We start from the raw sequence: 19,797 nt of genomic DNA on the forward strand, positions 1-19,797 counted from the left end.
ACAGAAGTAACAAAAAGGTGATACAACAGCTGCCAGGAGACAACCCTATTTTCCCATAACAAACAGATCACCAATATGGCCTTCAAGGGACAATACATCCATCCACCTGAGTAAACAGAAGATGGAGGCATAATTGAACAGATGGGCTGGGGGGATGACCCAGCTGGACATTTATAGACCCCTAAACATAGATTCGAGCTAGAGATTCATATAGCAAATTTAGTTGGAAGGGCCATCAAACTACATTAACCAATCCCAATCTAGTGGGGTGTGTGTCAACCGATGGTCATCATACAGAACACACCCACTAACCAATCCAAGAGCCCCAAGGATACCGAATGGGAATTAACTGTAAAAAAATGGGAACTGAGAGATTTGAGCTCTCTTCTCTCTTGCTGGCTCTGCTCTCTTGCTTGCTGGTCCTCTTTGTCTCCTGAGGGTTTCCTAGGTAAGTCGGTATGGGGTCCCCTTCGGAAGGAAGTAGGCTCCTGAGGCAACCAGGCAACCATTAACCTCTTAGCAGGTAGCTATAAGATATTCCTGATTGTATTCTTATGGGTGTCTATAGTATTACTGCATTACTTTGTTATTTTATAATTACTGTACTGTGTACTAAATAGTTACTAGATTATTACAGGGGTTACTACTAATAACATTATGTCCATGTGATATATATGTAACATTGATTGAAGTTCCTATGTGTAGATATCTGACAATACTGCTGTGTACTTTGTTTTACCTTGTTTTCTTAATTAAACTGTTTGCGTGACTAGCTACTATTTGTGCATGAACCTTCTTTAATTGAATATCTATATGCATTGATAGGGGATATAATTTCCGTATTTATGCAGATAAATATTCCTAAAATAACACCCAGCTCTCTTGAACCCCAATTTCCTTAGAATGTTGGGGTGTGCAAAACCAAAAATGTAGATGCAGTCAGGAAAACCTTTGGCTAACCCCTCCCCCCCACCACCACTAAAATTTAAAAACTATGGTATCATTAGAACATGAAAAACTCCAGCATTAAAACTCATTGCCCTGTTAAACACTACTGGCCACTTCTAACATTTGAACCTCAATTTCTTCGGAATGGGGAGGTGTAGGAAACTGAAAATGTATGAGGAACGTCTGTGGATAACAACCCCTAAAATGTTATCACTATGTTATCATTAGAACATAAACTCTGCCCATCAAAACCAAATTGCGGTTCAGGTGGTGGAAGGTCAAATGTCATTACCTTGGCAAATGCACATCCCCGTTACACATTACTGGCCACTTTTAACACTTGAACCCGTTTTCTCTGGAATGGGGAGGTGCAGGAAATTGAAAATGTGTGGGGAGCGTCTGAGGATAACACATAACCCCCTAAAATTTCATCACTATGGCATCATTAGAACATAAAAAACCTCTGCCCATCAAAACAAAACTGGGGTTCAGGTACAGTCATTTGTAACAGGGCAGCGTGTTTTGATGGGCAGAGATTATGTTATAATGATGCCATGGAGATAAGAGTTTGGGGGGTGTTAGCCACAATTGTCCCCCACTTGCATCTATAATTTTGATTACCTGCACCTCCCTGTTCTAGGGTTCAAGGTAGGGAAGCAGACACTGTGATGGGCAGGTTTTTTATGTTATAATGTTGCCATGCTAATGAAATTTTAGGGGGATTTATACATCTGTTTCCCACTTGCATCAGCATTGCATGTCCCCGTTCCATTCCAGATAAATTGGGAATCAAGGAACAGAAATGGGAAAAAAAAAAAAAATATATATAAATATAATTGCTACTGTACAGTTATATACAGGATTCAGTATTTTATATACACCATTGTTTTAACAGATTTTTGTGTTTTTTTAAAGGATACAAATAAGTTTATTAAATATTGGACATATTTCAGTTGTGCCTAACAATTACTGGCCTACAATGTATGGAATGGTAAATTAATACAGTTTTTTATATCATGGTCAATGTCTGTAACAACATTATTTGGTAAGAACTGCACAATTTTTTGGCAATTTGAAATGTGTAATAGTATTTTTTTTTAGTAACTTTGCCATTACATTTAAAAAAAAAATAATAGTTTTGAATCTACAGGTAGTCCCAGAGTTATGGACATCCGACATACAGAGGACTCCTAGATACGAACAGGCTTCCCTGCTCTCTTGTGTGCAGGACAGAGGCTTGATGGGGGGGAGGGGGTGGTTTGTATGACTTGCAGAAGAAATCTTTTCCTAAACACAGCTGAGGTTATGGGTGATCTCTTCTGCAACCTCTTGTAACGTTTAAATGACCATGATATGTTTCTTTTTGCATATCAAACAACAGGATATGCAGGATTTTATGCAGTAACTGACACCATGCTGCCTAATACGTTAAGACAAACATTTGTCCTAATTGCATTTGTTAAAATAAGGTACATGTTCCGACTTACGTACAAAATTCAACTTAACAAGATTTGGCTCCTTCCAAATCCAGATATCAGTGTGTATTTGTAATTTTGATTATGTTTTCATCAAGTTTTTGTTTACACATATCGTACCATGCAACTTCTAGGAAGAAGTATAGCAATGCCTTTTGATATATGTAGGCCCTAATTTTCAACAGCAAGAAATATGTTAACTCAAGCAGACGGGTGAACTAATCAGTCTGTTGCAGATTCTTGCCCAATCACTTTTTGAAGACGGGTTGGAAAGCATTCTATATTGCTCAAAGGCAGTGAAGACAAGGATACTTTTAGCTCATATTAACAATTATGACAATTAGTAAATGGAACACATATTATGGTTTCTCTTCTTGTACTCCAAGCATAGAATGGTACATGGCCCTTTACAATGTGCATTTATTGTATGTATGTGCAAGCTCATGGAAGGGTAAGTGGAAAGCTGTATACTTTTGTATTTTTAAAGTTGTTATCTATGTAAGGATTTGAGATTTCCATATTTGGGCATGAGAATTTAGGACTCTAGTTTCTAAGTGAAACCAAGGTCATTGAGAAACAGCTGTGTAATCTCTTTTCACTCCATATGTTTTCAATAACATGTAGTAAGCATGTTTAACATTACCTTTTTAGGTAATGAATGGTAGTAAGAAAGCATGATGTAATCTATATCCAATGTATGTCAATGGGAAACTTTTGTATAAAAGGAGCTACCCTTAGGGTAGGGTCGAGATTGGAATATCATATTCTCGAATGAACTGATCTGTATCATCAAGCAGGTCATATCCTCATATGCTTTAATTTTATTTACTTTGCGAACTTGCTTACCATATTGTATTTTTGTGTGCCGTTAAATAAAAACTTTTTTATTTTTTGACAGAAGACTTCTCCTGTACACATGCTTTATTCACTACTACCTTTCTAGTAAAAGATACTTTTTGAGCGAGCCTCCCAGATCGATTTTTTTTGTATTAAACCTTGTTTGGGAGAGGATAATTTTGACTTTATCAGATGTTACAGCAAACATAAACAAGGCTCAGAAAAATCTGACAAAATCTAGGACCCAGAGAGCAGGACTGCCACATGAAGTCCAAACAGCTGTAGTGAATCCTACACAGCCAAGGACAATAGGAGCATGTGGTGAGAAGAAAAGTTTTCTACATAGGAGTGAGTAACAAGGATCCTATTTATTCTTTTGCTGATAATAGTAATTTTGACAAATTTTCTGATAGTAGTATGTGAGATGAAGATTTATGGTCTAGTTTATAGGAGCAATGTTCACAAGAAAATGGTAGAATTGATAAGAAGGTTTTGACTTTGAACAAAATGAAAAAGAAATTAAGTAACAATTTGGGGATGATTAGGATTTTCCTCTTTCTGCATTAGCTTAACTTTTTGAGTATTCAAGTTCAAGCCTGCCTCATTCAGCAATGAAAACAACTCGTCTAGCAACAACAGATGCTCTTCTTCTGTTTCAGTGCTGAGCAAAAGTTCATCAACATACTGTACAAATTTATATTAAAGGGAGAAAGACAAGTTTTTTTTTGCAAAAATCAATGAACTGTATTGATCATACACAAAAGTATGCAAAATATAAACACAGCAATCAAATACAATGTGCAATAAGTGGGATAAAAAAAATACAACACGTAATGATCAGGTCACCCTGAGCAGACCAGGGCCCAGGGATGGGCCTGTTAAAGCTAGACAACCAATTGCCCGACTCAAAATTGCCGTAAAATGGCTGTTATAGGACTCTATCCCGACGCGTATTGCCACTAGGCTTCATCAGGGGATGTGTGGAGAACCTCAGAGCAATCAGCATTTGAAGCAGATTCACAAAGTTGAAAGTTGTTTCCAAAGACTCTGGCGATTCAAATGTGTGGTTAAAATTAGTTGTTGGGGTGGTTAAGATAATAGACCACCTACTGTCAATCCCTGGAGATTGGTATTAGTGATGTAGTAGTGAACGTGTTAACAACCCACAGCATGAACACTAGTGGCCTTCACACGGATCATGTTGAACATGTTGGGATCCAAGATTTAAATAAGCATCATTTAAATTAAATCTATCTGCATTGGATTGAAATGCATTTGCATAACAGAATGCATCTGCATTTAAATTGTAAGGTGGAATTTCCTTAAGTAATTTTATTATCTGATCATGTTTTAATATTTAACTTTTCTGCCTTATCCAATAATTGTTGTCTTGCAACATTCATGGAGTCATATATTTCATCTTCAAAAACTTCAAAAGGTGTTTTGACTTTCGTTGTGACTTTTGTGATGTGCTACTACTACTTTGCCTTTTCTTGTGTTAGTACATACTCACTTAAAGCCTGTGTGTAGGTTGAACAGTTGAAGTGTGCGTGTTTCTAACTGATCCTCAAGGTAATCTATGTGATTCATTAGGATTTCACATTCAGTACACTCTTCATTTTTAGTGTCATTTGTCTTTGAATCATGTGTGTGTATTTTTGTGTATGTTGTGTACTATGTATGCAAACACTATGTGTAGGCTTGATTCAGTTGATTCAGGGCCACTTGATTCAGTTAAAAATGTACAAATGCAACAGGAAATGTGGGTACATGTGGATCAATGTAAATTGTATGTACCAAAATAATGATACTGCTTTTCTTTTACAGGATTGACTTCAATGTACTACCTAAATGATGATTATAACATCAAAAGAAATCGTTTCAGTGGAAAAGATATAAGAAGATCCGTTTTTAGGAACAGTTTTATTGTGTTCACGACACCATTATCAATAACTATTTTAATGTTGCTGATTTTTCAAAACCCTGAATCAAATAATGTAAAAGGACAAGGTTGAGTTAACTTCTAAAGAAGAAGATATTTTCCTCAGTTGTTATATAAGTTGTTATAAAGGAATTTCCAAAGTAGAACGCTTCTAAGAGATAGTAAATTTGTCACTATAGTATGGAAATTTAACATTACAGAATTTAGGATTTCAACTAGATATCCAAAAAGCCAACAGTATTTGAATAACACAGAATTAAGTATGGATCAAAGGTTTAGTGGAAATGTTAACACGACAACTAGAAACAAAGGAGGTTTATTTGAAGGTATTTTGGGAGGATTCGGAACTTTGGGAAGTATAACAAATGCTATGGATATTAAAACGTTAAAATCTGATCTTGATACTTAAGGTTTAAAATGCAGTAAAGAAGTCAAAGTTCAATGTAATTTAAATTTAGGTATGGAATATATGGTATTAAAAACAGCTTCAGTTGTTGGACCTTCTGTAATACATTTACAGGATGCAACTTTAGCATAAATAGATGTTGAAGAGAGGTCTCAAGTATCAAGGAATTGTTTAGAAATGCAAAAAGAAAATTCCACTAATTTAAAGATCATACCACAAGCTTTTCAAAGTAAAAAAAAAAAAAAAAAAGTCCTTTAGGTATTTTGGGTAGTTTACTTAATGAATTTATTTTTGTTAAGAAACACATTGATTTATGGGTAAATAAATGGTTAGGGTGTAGGGGGTATGCTATAGTAATTCTCTAATTTCAATGGCTGGAAAAGAACAACTTTTGGTTCCAGTTACAGTTAGTGATACACAATTGTTTTAATATGAATTATGATACAATGACTTTGTGATTAACATAGATCTGGATTAGAACAAAATAGATCTATCTTCATATTTACATTTTTAAGGTCATGTGTTTAGCAAATCAAGAAATAATTGTTTATCATTGACGTTTTCATAATCAAACTTTATGTTCAGCTAAAATAAAAAATGTTCAAACTCCTTATGAATTAATGACACAAGTTAAGGAGAAGAAGGTTTGCATTCAAGTATTGCATTCAAGTAATGACGAAAGAAAGAGTACAGATTTTCTTTACAGAATGTGTATATTCACAAGAACTTGATAGAGGACCATATTGTGTTGAAGGGAATATTATGGCAATAACATCGCATGGAATTAGAATTATTGTAACTTCCTTCAATACAAAGAATGTAAGTTTTCTTCCTATTCAATTTAATATACCTTTAATTGATAATTTCCTTGGAAGAAATGGACTAAGGAAATTCAAAAAGATAAGGGTTTATTAACAAAAACATTATTGGAACAATTAAAGAAAGATGATATAGTTTTTAAGCGTCGTCAAGGTGAACTTAGTGAAATAGAACACGAGTGGTCAACAACGTCAGGTGTTTCTTGGTGGGGAAAGGAATTAGGAAATCTATTAGTGCATGGTCAAAATCATCAGAAACATATGCAATGCAAAATATTCTGTTAAATCCATTTATAATTATATTAATTAATAAAGAAACTAAAAGAAATATTTAGAAGAAAACTCATGCATTCTTCTAAGCTAGCCTCGATAGAAGCAACTGAACAGACTACCATCAATTATTTTTCCATGATCTGTGAACAAATGTGATACGAATGTGATACAATTGAATTATGTCTGAGATAGATTAGGTTAATTATGATAAAGAAGGCATTTTGTTTTCCATATTAAAAGGGGGGCATGTTAGAAATAATCATATATTTTACATTAAAGATAAAGTTAGTGTTATGTATGTGCAAGCTCATAGAAGGTTAATTGGAGAGCTGTATACCTATTCTTAACGTTATCTATGTAAGAACTTGAGATTTCAATATTTGGGCATGAGAATTTGGAAAATCTGTTTACGTGTTTTCAATAACATGTAGTAAAGTTATGTTTTACATTACCTTTTTAGGTAATAAATGGTAGTAAGAAAGCATGATGTAATCTATATCTAATGTATGTCAATGGGAAACTTTTGTATAAAAGAAGTTATTTTTGAGGGTGTGGGTAGAGATTGGACCATCGTATTCTCTCAAGAATTGATCCGTCAAGCAGGTCATATCCTCACATGCTCTCTTTTTATTTACTTTGTGAGCCTACCATGTTGTATTTTAGCGTGCCTTGGAATAAATACTTTTTCTTTATTGACGAAAGACTTCTCCTGCACACATGCTTTACTCACTACAACCTTTCTTCTGAAAGATACTAATTTTTATCAATGTACAAAATAGGTCAAAAAGAGGCATCTCAATAGTAGACTTGAGTGATGTAATATTAAATGCCCAACATTTACCTCTCATGGCGAAGGAAAACATTGTTGAGGTTGTCATTTACAATAAGAAGTTCCTCTGTCAGCTGCTCATTGGTCACTCGTGGTATAAGCTCTAGGATTCTTTCCTGCATAGATCGGCATGTACGGTTTAATTCCTATGAAACAAAACAAGCAAAAATCAAGACAGTGAAAAATTACAGGGCTGAATATGATGAAGAAAGCTGCACAACACAGCATGCATTCTCCCTGAACACCTTGATAGAAGATATCAAATGTTAAACAGAGCCTCTTAAATATTACACATCCATATGGGAGTTTTTACTATAATATCCTGCCTTGTAAAAACAGAAGACTCCGGACTGAAACATCACGTTTGCAGATTCTTCATGAATGTGAATGACGCATACCTTGTGTGTACAAAATCATGCAAACTACAGTAACAAAAGAAAACTTTGGCAACCCAAAATCCTACAATATAACATGTGCAGGAGAATGTGCCACCAACCACTGCAGATAAAAAGTATGAAGGGGGAAATTGGCTTATCGTGTGACCATGGTGAGGACACTGGGATCTAGGGCACGCATTCTGGGTATTTCAAAACATGTATCGATGTGGGGGGCAGTAAAAAAACAAAGTACCTAAAATATACATAGGAATTTCAGTGTTTTTATGAAATACATTTATTAAATAATTGATAAAAAAAATGTCATCCTTTTAAAGTTTACATCTCCTTCATTTTTTCTCACCTGCAGTAACTCCAAATCTGACCGTTCTGCTTTTTGTGGAACCAATTCAGTCAACATCTCAGACATGACTTTCACGTTTCCATTTACTACCTCTAACTCACTGCGAAGCTTTGCCATCTGTCAGGAAAAAAAAGCAGCATCACAAAGTGTAAAATAAACCCCCTAGTGGTCTAATTCTGCCCGTATTTACATGCAAAAAGCGGTACAATTTTTAGCATGGAAATGTATTTTTCATTGTGGGCCTATATTTCATAGGTATAACTCACCGTAATATGTCCAATAGTTAATAAATTTAAAATATTTATTAATAAACTTTAAGAAAAAAAATCGGTTAAAATAAAAAAATTAGTGAAACATAATATACCTGTACAGTAGATAGATAGATTAGATAGATTAGATAGATTAGAGAGATAGAGAGATAGAGAGATAGAGATCCATATGTATTGAATCCATCACAAAATTATTTGAATTTCCCGACATTCCGTCCCGACCAACATCACCGGGTAACCCCGAGACCGTCTCTACAGTCCGCGGCTGAAGATCAGAGGAGGAGGACGTGTCCCCAGGACCTGCGGGGAGCAGCAGGACGACGGCGACGCCGACGGACCAAGATAAGTGGGGTTTTATTATGTTTTAAGGTACCCAGAGTGTGACTCAGGAATACTGATTTTTGCATGGAAAATCCACTCCGAGTCACAGTCGGGAATACCAGGGGGGGTTAATAAATATATTGCTGTGAAATCAGGGATGAGAGAAATTTTGAAGCCTTTTACATAATGTTGTCCTGAGGAAATTACAAAGTTAGCTAGGTTAAAAACCCTATGGACATAGTTGATTCAGAAGGAGCAGCATGGTAGCTCAGGGGTTAGCACTCCGGCCTTTGCAGCGCTAGGTCCCAGGTTCGAATCCCAGCCAGGACAGGTTCTCCCCGTGTCTGCGTGGGTTTCCTCCTGGTACTTTGGTTTCCTCCCACATCCCAAAAACATGCAGTTAGGTTAATTGGCTTCCCCCTAAATTGACCTTAGACTACATTAATGACATATGACTATAGTAGGGACATTAGATTGTGAGCTCCTTTGAGGAACAGTAAGTGACACGACTATGGACTTTGTACAGCACTGCGTAATATGATGGCGTTATATAAATACTGTGTAATAATAATAACAACAGGTGAAAAAAACTGCTTCCTGATCCCTTGAGGCAGATGGATGTTCCCTTTAAAGTTTTAATACCCAGCTATATTCTGTGCTTCTAGAAATCATCCAGCTTTTTCTTTAAAAAAATAGTGCTTGCTGACAGTACTTTCAGAGGGAGCTAATTTCACATTTTCAAAGACCTTAGAGTGAAGAATCCCTTCCTTATCCGGAGCTTAAATAAATAAATAGTTGGGAAGAGATATCTCTATATGGACCATTTATCTCTTTATACAGGGTGATCATATCCCCCCTTATACGTCTCTTCTCAGAGGAGAATAGGTTCAGTTCAGCTAATCTCTCCTCATAGCTGAGCTCCTCCATTCCTTTTTTTAGTTTAGTTGCCCTTTTCTGCACTCTTTCCAATTCCACAATATCCTTTTTTTGTAAACTGTTGCCCAAAACTGGCATGCATAATCCAGATGTGGTCTGATTAATGCTTTGTCTATTCACAGCCATTGTGGTGGTTTAGAAAAATACATTCGGAAACTTTCCAAACTTTTCAGAATGACTCACAGGCTTGTCACTCTTTTGTTTGAAGAGAATGTAGACATTCCACAAGCATTGCTCAAGAAGATACCTGAAGATCTTCTAGAAGTACTTATTTTGCTGTGTCCTCATTACTGGGTAGAATGTCATTGCCTGATAAGCTCTGTTGACACCTCCCATGGTGTTAATGTTGTCACTACAAGTATCACACTTGCGGCTTTATGATTTTTCCCACCTTTTGTTTGTACCATAACAGTGGAGGCATTATGAACTGTTCTCATTACGCACACATCTTTCTTGTCAAGCCAATAGAGGGCTATCATTTTGCCTTTCTGCCAGGCAACCATTTCTCCAGTCTTCAGCTTCTTGTTTTCAAACATTGATGGTGTAGTCCTGTTATGGGGGGGGGGGGCTAATGTAAATGACTCCCACAAAACAGGCTATGGCGCTAACCTGTAGATAACAGAGAGGATTCTGAGCCTTCGCTATGTGGAAGAGTGAGGATACTAATAAAGTTGGCAGTGCCTCCTGGGCCTTCGCTCCTGGGCCTTCGCTATGTGGAAGAGTGAGGATACTAATAAAGTTGGCAGTGCCTCCACCCAGGACAGGGTCTCTGTTAGCAGAGGGGCTCCCTTCATGGGACATTAACCAGAAATAATAACAGCAATATAATACATCTGAGGAACCACTACACCCAGCATGCAACATTAACCATTGCAGCTAAATGAACACACAGGTTGGAGTATTTGTAAGCTTTATATCTCAAAACAGTAATAACAATATATACCATCTATAAACATCAATGAGTACACATAACAAGCACATAGCAGAGTCCTGAGGAGAATTGTGCACAGATATACCCGGGTATATATACAGTCTATTACCACAAATACCTCCAGTACTGATCAGTGTCAGGATGAGTTGCAGAGGCCTCTGGATCACATATACCCCAATAATACAGAGGGTAATAATCTCTGATAACAGATATCACATATACCCCATTAATACAGAGGGAATTATTATAATAATGCACTACACACAGACAAGGCAGTCAGTGTGTTCTGGAAGGCATGCAAGAGGCACCTATCCTGGCTGAGCACATGTTCTGACCTCTGTCCCTGTACCTCCTGCATTTCTCTATATCCTGATGGGGTTTCCCAGGCCACTATCAGGGGCAGGAAAACTTCAACAACTTTATTTGCTATTTACAAAGTTACACCTCAGCAAGCAGATAGAAAAAGGCAGACCCCTACAATGGCATAGCACCAGTTAGCCCTAACGGTTCCATACGCATCTGTTTTGTGTTGCAGAAGAAACTCAATGTTCAGAAGTATAAAAGTTGTCGGTTGTGCCGCAATAGCCCTGATTTAGCAATGGCTCAATGAGTGAGAGAACAGAAGATGTTGCCTTTTCATAGTTGCTGTATTTTGGATTAAATTGTGTTCCTTTTCCAGTGTATAAGACTGAACTCTAAATGTAGCCAATTGACGATTCGCACAGCATGTATTCTCTTTGATGCAATGTATTGCACCCAGCTGAGACTCCTCTTGTTGGCCATTAGACTTTCATCTATGCTGATGTCTCTTTCTGGCACATAGGTCTGTTGGAAATACTTCCCAAATTTTCTTGAGTTTTGGTGAAGGATGAGTGGTTTCATCACAAATTCTTAGTTGTTTGCGAAGTGTAAATATTTCATGATCAGGGTAAATCTGTAATCTGACATGACTGTGTCAAAGAATGGAGTGGCAAGTAATTTATTGGTAGACCAATACCACTTCTGCAGAGGTTTCCCCACCACTCCCTGAAGTATCACTTAGCCCAGAAATAGCCAAATGCCATCTTTGGTCACTAGATCCCACTTCCATACCAGTTTGTCTCAGCAACTATTTTTTCAATAACCTCATCGGTCAGAAAGAATTGTAGGTATGCCAAGGGGTCGTCGCATTCAGCGTCTTTTAAACTAGGTGCTTCAGTAAATAGGAATCTTGGGGGTACTGCCTGAGTCTTACCAAGGTCAATAGAGCACCAAGTTCTTACATCACTGACCTAAAGCTCAAATTCATTGCATGTCGCGTGTGTTCACTTTCACTGTCTGATGACAAGTTTCCTGGTGAATCACTATCGCCCGATTCCACAAGTGATTCTAAATCACGATCGCTGTTTTCTAGCAGTTCCAAAACAGCTTTCTTACTAAAGACACCTTTTTTGAAGCCATGGATGTGGTCAAGTTTCCAGTCAGAAGTCAGGAACATATTTAAGGTCAGAGAAGTTTTCAAATAGGGAAATATGAAAAAGGTCAGGAAAAGTTCAGGCAAAGGTCAGGGCTGGTAGTGGACAAAGCTGTTAGATGCACTAATAGAAAAACTTTTGAATTTTATTTGAATATATTTTATCACATATTTACTGTGATCAATGTGTTAAAAGCAGATTACAATGTAATCGGTTTTTAAATTTCACGCCAGGCCACGTCTCCACAGCATACCAATGCTTCATGAATCACATCTATCCTGCCGGGGATGCGATGCCAGGGGACACAGAAGCCGGCCATCGCTGGAGGATGCAGATGGATTGTGAGGAGCAGGTAGGAGTTTTACAACGCGAGTGTGGCTTGAGGTTACTGCTTTTGGTACCTAAAATTCACCGAGCGACACTTGGGAATACCGTAAGGGGGTTAAGTGTATGATCCACAAGGACCCCCAGATCTTTTACATTTCTTTTTTTGACTCCTCCAAATGTTTTCCCCCTTTGACAGTATAAAGCATGCATGTTGTTAGCCCCAAGTTCATAACTTTACATTTCTCAATAATAAATGTTACTTGCCACTTGGCCGCCCAATCAAACAGTACATCTAGGTCTGCTTGTAGAATATAGACATCCAGTATGGACTTATTTCCATTACATAGTTTGGTGTCATCTGCAAACACGGAAATGGTACGTTTAATCCAAAACTCTATATAATTTTTAAAGATGTTAAAACAGTAAAGGTCCCAACACTGAACCCTGGGGTACACCACTAATAACTTTAGACCATTCAGAGTATGCATCATTATTCAGTACTATCGATGCAGTCTTTAAGCCAGTTCTTCATCTATTTAACAGATTGGCTTTTCTTTACCCTTTTGACCCTAACTTGCATATTATCAATCTGTGGGATGTCAAATGTTTTGGCAAAGTCCAAGTACACAATATCCACTGCTACTCCACTGTTTACTTACTTCCTCAAAAAAGGGAAAAAATTTGTTTGACAACTTTTGCCTTCAATTGATGCTGACTGTAATCTATAATGGTATTTTCTAGCAGAAACTTCTCCATGTGGTTCTTTATCAAACTCCCTAGGATCTTTTCAAACTATAGAAGTTAAACTTACCAGTCTGTATTTACTTGGTAGGGACTTTGCTCCCTTTTTAAAGATAGGAACCACACATTGGCCTTACGCCAATCCATTGGTACCATGCTAGTGTTTTTAATCTCTAGAAAATAGAAACAATGGCTTTAGCGGAACTGAACTCAGCTCTTTGAGGACACTAGGATGTAATCCATCAGGCCCTGGTGCTTTATCAACCTTATTTTTATTTGTTTCTCAATTACATACATTTTTATCCATTGTGGCTCGTTTAAGGCAGTGACATTTAGACTTGAGCTCTGCCATTTGACTTTGTGTACACAAAAAAAGTGTTTAGTTATTATACATTTTCTTTATCCCCAGTTACCAACCCTGAGACATCCTTTAGGGGTCCCAAGATGCTCGGATCGGATTTTTTTTTTTTTTTGGGGGGGGGGGGGGGGTTGTCTTACTTTTTTTGCAATCTTTCATTTTGAAGTGTTAATACTTACACCAACAGTACGCAATATTAAAAAGGATTTATATAGCGCCAATATATTACACAGCGCTGTACATTAAATAGGGGTTGCAAATGACAGTGACCCAGGAGGAGAGGACTCTGCCGCAAAGAGCTTACAATCTAGGAGACCATTACTTTAACTTTATATAAAAAAAGCAAAAGTAAATAAAAAAAAAAAAAAAAAAAAAAAAAAAAAAAAAAAAATCTTCTGTCAAGCATAAAGTTCACATTTGTATAAAAACTTAAAACATGAAATTTTGCTCAATTGCTTTCTCTGGGAGGACATTTTCTGACACTCCCAGGTAATGTTGAAGCACCTATGTCACATGTCTGTTGGCCCATCACCGTGATGAGCTGTCTCATTAGCAGGAATGTACAAGATGCAGGAAAGAGCAAGAAAACTAACACTGGAGATACTGGAAATTTACTAATATGAATTTGGGTATAAGAGCAGGGCTTGGACATTACTACAGGTATTTGTGGGTATCTAGGTGACCTAATAACAACATTTTAATTTTGTTTATTTCAAACGAAGGTATTACATGCCAGGATTTGACCTGTATTGGCAGGAAACAATTATTTTCCTATACTGTAAATTTTGATTTTTTTTGGAGTGGCAGCAATACAAAAAAATATTTATGTGGAATTTCAAATATAATTAAATACACACAAAACAAGGAAAAAAACAAAGGGGTACAAAACATAAGCTATAGTACCATACAGTGGGACAAAGTATACCAAAACAAACCTAAAAATATCTAGATTAGTAAGATTAGGGAGGTAAGTAACAGCAACTAAAACTACGAGCAGACCATTAGGTGACAGGTACAACGGTAGAGGCCTTGGCTAGATTAGGTTAAGCATATGCCATGTGGATGTGCCAGATTTGTTGCAATTCTGTGGGATCTAGTGTCTGTAAAAGCTAGTTTTATAAAAAGTGTCTTGGTAAAAATATTCATATATTTATATATAAATATATAGGCTTTTCAAATATTGACCCTAATGTGGAATTGCCTTCCCTATTAAAATATCCTAAAAGAATTACCCAACCCAAATCATAAAATATGTTTTTCCTTTGTATAGGGCGGTTACATTTGCCCTACATGGTTCCCACCCCCTTAGCATGCATGACCAACGATAAATGTCAATTCTATATTGCAAGTCTCAGACTGAAAGTTCAGGAACAATATTTCCTGAGCTTTGTAGGTCTGAGTGAAATGCATGCAGAAGAAAAAAAAAACATGAATATGATCAACAGAAGATTATAATATCATGAATCTAAAAATATTGATCGACAAAAAAGGTAATAGCCCATAAACCCCAGGACAAGCATTGCATTTGCATTACACTGCAATTGGAAGGTGCACTGGAGGTTTGTTAGGGTGCCATTTAAAATTGAGGGCCAAAACTTTTTTTACAACTGTTGTAATGCACCTGAAATGCAATTAGCTATATATCTGTTTGTCATTTGATGCCCCGATTCAATGTACAGCGTTGCATAATATGTTGACGCTATATACATTTTATTAAACAACAACAAAAGACTATTGACTAATTAACCAGGAACTGGTCTTGATCGCCACAGATATTTAGTCTACTGAATGATCATTGTGGCTGTTTTCTTCCATTCTTCTAAAAAGTCATTGTAAATTTTGGGTAGTGACACTTTATTTAGGTTACGGAAATTTATTATAAACAGCCCAATAGATATAAAATAAGTACACTTTGTTACCGTTATTTACTCTATGCCATGAACTCAAAATAGTCACTGGAAGTAAGCTGCTTATTTACATTCCTCTATAGGTACCGGCTCAAAAAATATATTTGAATATTTTGCTGCTGTTAAAGAGTTAAAAAAATAAAAGCAATAAAAAGAAGCAAACTTTAGAATTCATTTAGCAAATTACACTGTTTGTGCACCACTGTTCAATCCAGCATTTAAACTACAATAAATCAGAGTTGTGATTGTTAGGATTATTGTACATAATGTAATGCTGATACATAATTTTTTGTACATAATCTTAACTTTATCAAATGAACAACACTTAATTACTAAACACTGAAAGCTGAAAATTGGTTCTTTCCAATTTGTTGAATATACCTAGATATACATTAAAAGCCCCAACATTACCCTCCAAATAAGATGAACGAACCTGATCTAATGTGGGAGTCACAGCGCCATCTGCAGGACCGACTGAAGACTGAGGACTGAAGACTGGGGTGGGCACAGAGCGATTTACTGAAGCACCTCTTTGGATTTGATCTGAGGGTGGACAATCTGGCCGAAGAACGAGTTCAGGTCTAACAATACTCTGTTTTAAAACATTGGAAAAACGTGTATAATAAGCACATTTTATCCACTCTAAGAGATAGATCTAAAACTGAATTAATTACAGTATAAAACGTGTTTGAAATAACAGTATATTACAATATATACACACACATTTATATATTTCAGTGTTCTTATCCTGAAATATTTTCAGCCAGGTGGTGGGGAAGTTGTAACCGGGTGGTAAAAAACAAACAAAAAAAGTGGACGGGACAAGATAGTAAATTTAGTGTTCCCAGTTATTTATGCCACAGGTATCCAGTAACCTCCATTATCGTTACAGTATCTACCAACCCCTATACCTTGTTCAAACTTTATAATGCTTGGCTTGATAAAATGTCCAATTTTTCAATTTTTTGTATTATGCCCAAACTGTTCAGTGCTGTGCATTTTAATCCAACTACCTAGTGTTCCATATTTATTAGTATAATCCCTTGTTACTACAATATTGTGATCAATGTGGTGTAACAATTAGGCTTAGTTCACATTAGCAGCAAAAAAATGCTGAGCTTTTTTCAGGCCTTGCAATTTTTCAAGCAGCAGTGGTTTCTGGCGAGAGGAAATTGAGGGGGTAAACGCAGCCAATGCAACCTAACTGCCGGTGTCATTTCAGCCTGACTTTAGATGTGGCCTCTTAGCGCTAAATCTAGGTAACACAAAACTTTTGGGGAACAAAAATTCACTTGATCTGTCTACAAACTGAGCCCAGCCAGTCCCACAATTGCTCAGCTTCCCTCTTCTTTCCGATGCTAACCATTCCATCAAGTGCTGATCTCATTGGCCATGCGTGAAATTGAGCACTTTTTTACGTTATGTGAAAGCCCCTGATGATGCATTTTTAATTACGGGGATGCGCAAATGGAGCAGCCCACAGCCACCTGGGATATATGACACAAATACCCCAGGAGGCTGCAGATTTACCCTGCAGTCTTTAACACAATGGCACAGAAGGGGAGAGTTGTTCCCCAAAACAAAAACATTTTTTCCCCCCATTATAAAAAAATAGGAAAGTCACTCTTTATATAATGTTAAAATGTAACGATGCTTTAAGAGCAACATGGATGTGATAGCAGATGGGGCAGTACAGTCATTGCTCCCATCCACATCACTGCCCATATTTCATTCTATTAAAAAAAAATGCCTGTGAAATGTATCCACCCAAAGTGTGATGCTTTGTGTAATTAAATATATCAATCAATGTTGGTGGTGGTTTTAGATTAGTTGTCCTAAAGGACCAAGTATGCCAATCCTGATTAATTTGAACAAGGAAAAGAAAAGAAGGGCTTTTGTGGAAAATAAAAGTATTGTATTGGATGATAGTTCTCATATAAACAATACATAACATTTTCATCTGGTAAGCCACAAGACTTGGTTTACGGGAGACATTGATTACAGTTTAGGCCCTGGAGGGCGCTATACAGTAGTCATCTAGCATATATTGTTCACATATACAACCATATACTGGACTTGCAGGTAGGAATTTGTTCGTGTAGACCATTGTACCCAGGTCCTTACGCCCTATTAGGCTTTCTCAGGGGTAGCGGTACATCAAAGAAATGTTACACAAGCAGTTAATGTAATCTAAGTTTACAAACATACATACAGATGTTAGAATAGTGTTGACATCAAGTAAAGATCAGCAGAGACAATATATTCCAATAAGGTACAAAAAGTTAAATCACATACAGTTGACAATCGGACCTTCGATAATCCGTTTTCTTCAGTTTTCAGACATGAATTTCAGATTGCATTTTCAATACAGGGACTGTAGTACACTGTTTGGCCACATATGGTCAACTGAGACAAAACAAGTAATCAACACAGAAATAAAAACATTTATTTTAATATATGAATATAATATGACCACAGATGAATTTAGAATATAATAAAATCAAATTTTAGTTATGTAAAACTTACATGGTCTTATTATGTGACTTGATCCTGAAAACTTAATAATGGAGAAGGGGGTCCCAAATATTAGGGAGTTTTTCTTTTTTTTTTTTTTTTTTTTTTTTTGTAGGTTTTGTATCCTTTGGATGAGCCGTAGGGCTGGCTGTTTGGGTCTCAGGAAATAGGTTGGTATTCTAAAATAGGTAGTGGTATATAGAGAGTAAGTATAAAATATGACCTCTACATAGTGTGAGGTTTTAGACATACCTAAAAGATTGGACATACCTGTAAACGTGGGGAATCACCTGAAGGCTGGCTTGATGACGTAGGCTTGAGCAATGGCGCCTACTGTGCTGCTTATCTGAGCCATGTCAAATGAAGGATAGAGGGCGGGCTCACAATCACCTGGCTCAGTGCTGTGAACGGTCAGAGACCAGTCAGGGTGAGGGGGGCGCCCTCTAAGCATATAAAGGTGTGTGAAAACTAAAATCTATGTATATCTGGAGGTTATATTTTACACTTACTATACTATACTACACTACTATATACCACTACCTATTTTAAAATAACCCCCCCCATTTCTTGGGACCCACACAGCCGGCCCTACGGCTCATCCAAAGGAGACAAAACCTACAAACCCTCCCTAATATCTGGGACCCCCTTCTCCATCATCAGGCTTTCAGGATCAAGTCACATAATAGGACCATGTAGGTTTTACATAGCTAAAACTTGATTTTATTTTATTCTAAATTCATCTATTATTTACTTTGTGATTAACTTTTTGTACCTTATATACAGTGAAGGAAATATGTATTTGACCCCCTGCTGATTTTGTACGTTTGTGCTCTGACAAAGAAATGACCAGTCTATATTTGTAATGGTAGGTTTATTGTAGCTGTGAGAGTTAGAATACCAACATAGGAACCCTCAAAAACCCAATACTCATCAGTCAGAGCTTGATGTGCATTGTAATGAGTGAAATAAGTATTTGATCCCCTATCAACGAGCAAGATTTTAGGCTCCTAGTTGTCTTCACTGTATGCAGGTAACAAACTGAGATTAGGAGCACCCTCTGTAAGGGAGTGCTCCTAATCCAAGCTTGTTACAGTACCTGTATAAAAGACACCTGTCCACAAAACCAATCAATCCGATTCCAAACTAACCACCATGGCCAAGACCAAAGAGCTGTCCAGGGATGTCAGGGACAAGAATGTAGTTCTACACAAGGCTGGACTGGGCTACAAGACTATCACCAACCAGCTTGGTAAGAAGGGGACAACAGTTGGTGCAATAATTCACAAATGGAAATAACACAAAATAACTGTCAATCTCCCTCAGTCTGGGGCTCCATGCAAGGTCTCCCCTCGTGGAGTTGCAATGATCATGAGAACGGTGACAAAGCTACCCAGAACTACAAAGGGGGAGCTTGTCAGTGATCTCTAGGCAGCTGGGACCATAGTCACCAAGAAAACAATAGGTAACTGTGATATTGTGGAAAATCATTATTGTGTGATATTGTAGAAAATATTTGGTTTGGATTTCCCCTTAAAGTTAACAAAAGAGTCTTTCTTCCTGGGTAAGATCTCTGTGCACATCTATCTATTCTAAATGAACAAAGGATCCTCCTGTAAGATCCATGTGCTAATAAAATATATCCTTAAGGTTAACAAAAGGGTCTTGGTTCTCCCCTTTAAATAACAATGGGGATCTTGCTTTGTATCAGCTTGCGGTTAAATAATGTTGGTAGACCGCGTGTCTTCAGCTTTGTAAGAGTTGGAACCTTGTGTC

At 37.0% G+C, this 19,797-nt stretch overlaps 1 protein-coding gene across 5 annotated transcripts in view; it reads right to left on the reverse strand.

The window, feature by feature from the left end:
- The window catches only part of LOC140337418 (target of Myb1 membrane trafficking protein-like), a 128,809-nt gene that overhangs the window by 70,304 nt on the left and 38,708 nt on the right, over positions 1-19,797 (reverse strand). For all 5 annotated transcript variants that reach the window (XR_011922038.1, XR_011922037.1, XM_072421171.1 and 2 more), the window contains 3 exons: positions 15,944-16,102; positions 8,267-8,383; positions 7,541-7,674 (listed from right to left, as the gene is read on the reverse strand). Coding sequence is in view for 3 of the 5 variants with exons in the window: in XM_072421171.1 (XP_072277272.1) it covers positions 7,541-7,674; positions 8,267-8,383; positions 15,944-16,102 (410 nt within the window). In the remaining 2 variants the exon portion in view is untranslated. The remainder of the gene's footprint in view (positions 1-7,540; positions 7,675-8,266; positions 8,384-15,943; positions 16,103-19,797) is intronic.

The sequence above is a fragment of the Pyxicephalus adspersus genome, chromosome 8, assembly GCF_032062135.1.
Source record: "Pyxicephalus adspersus chromosome 8, UCB_Pads_2.0, whole genome shotgun sequence".
Lineage (NCBI taxonomy): Eukaryota > Metazoa > Chordata > Amphibia > Anura > Pyxicephalidae > Pyxicephalus > Pyxicephalus adspersus.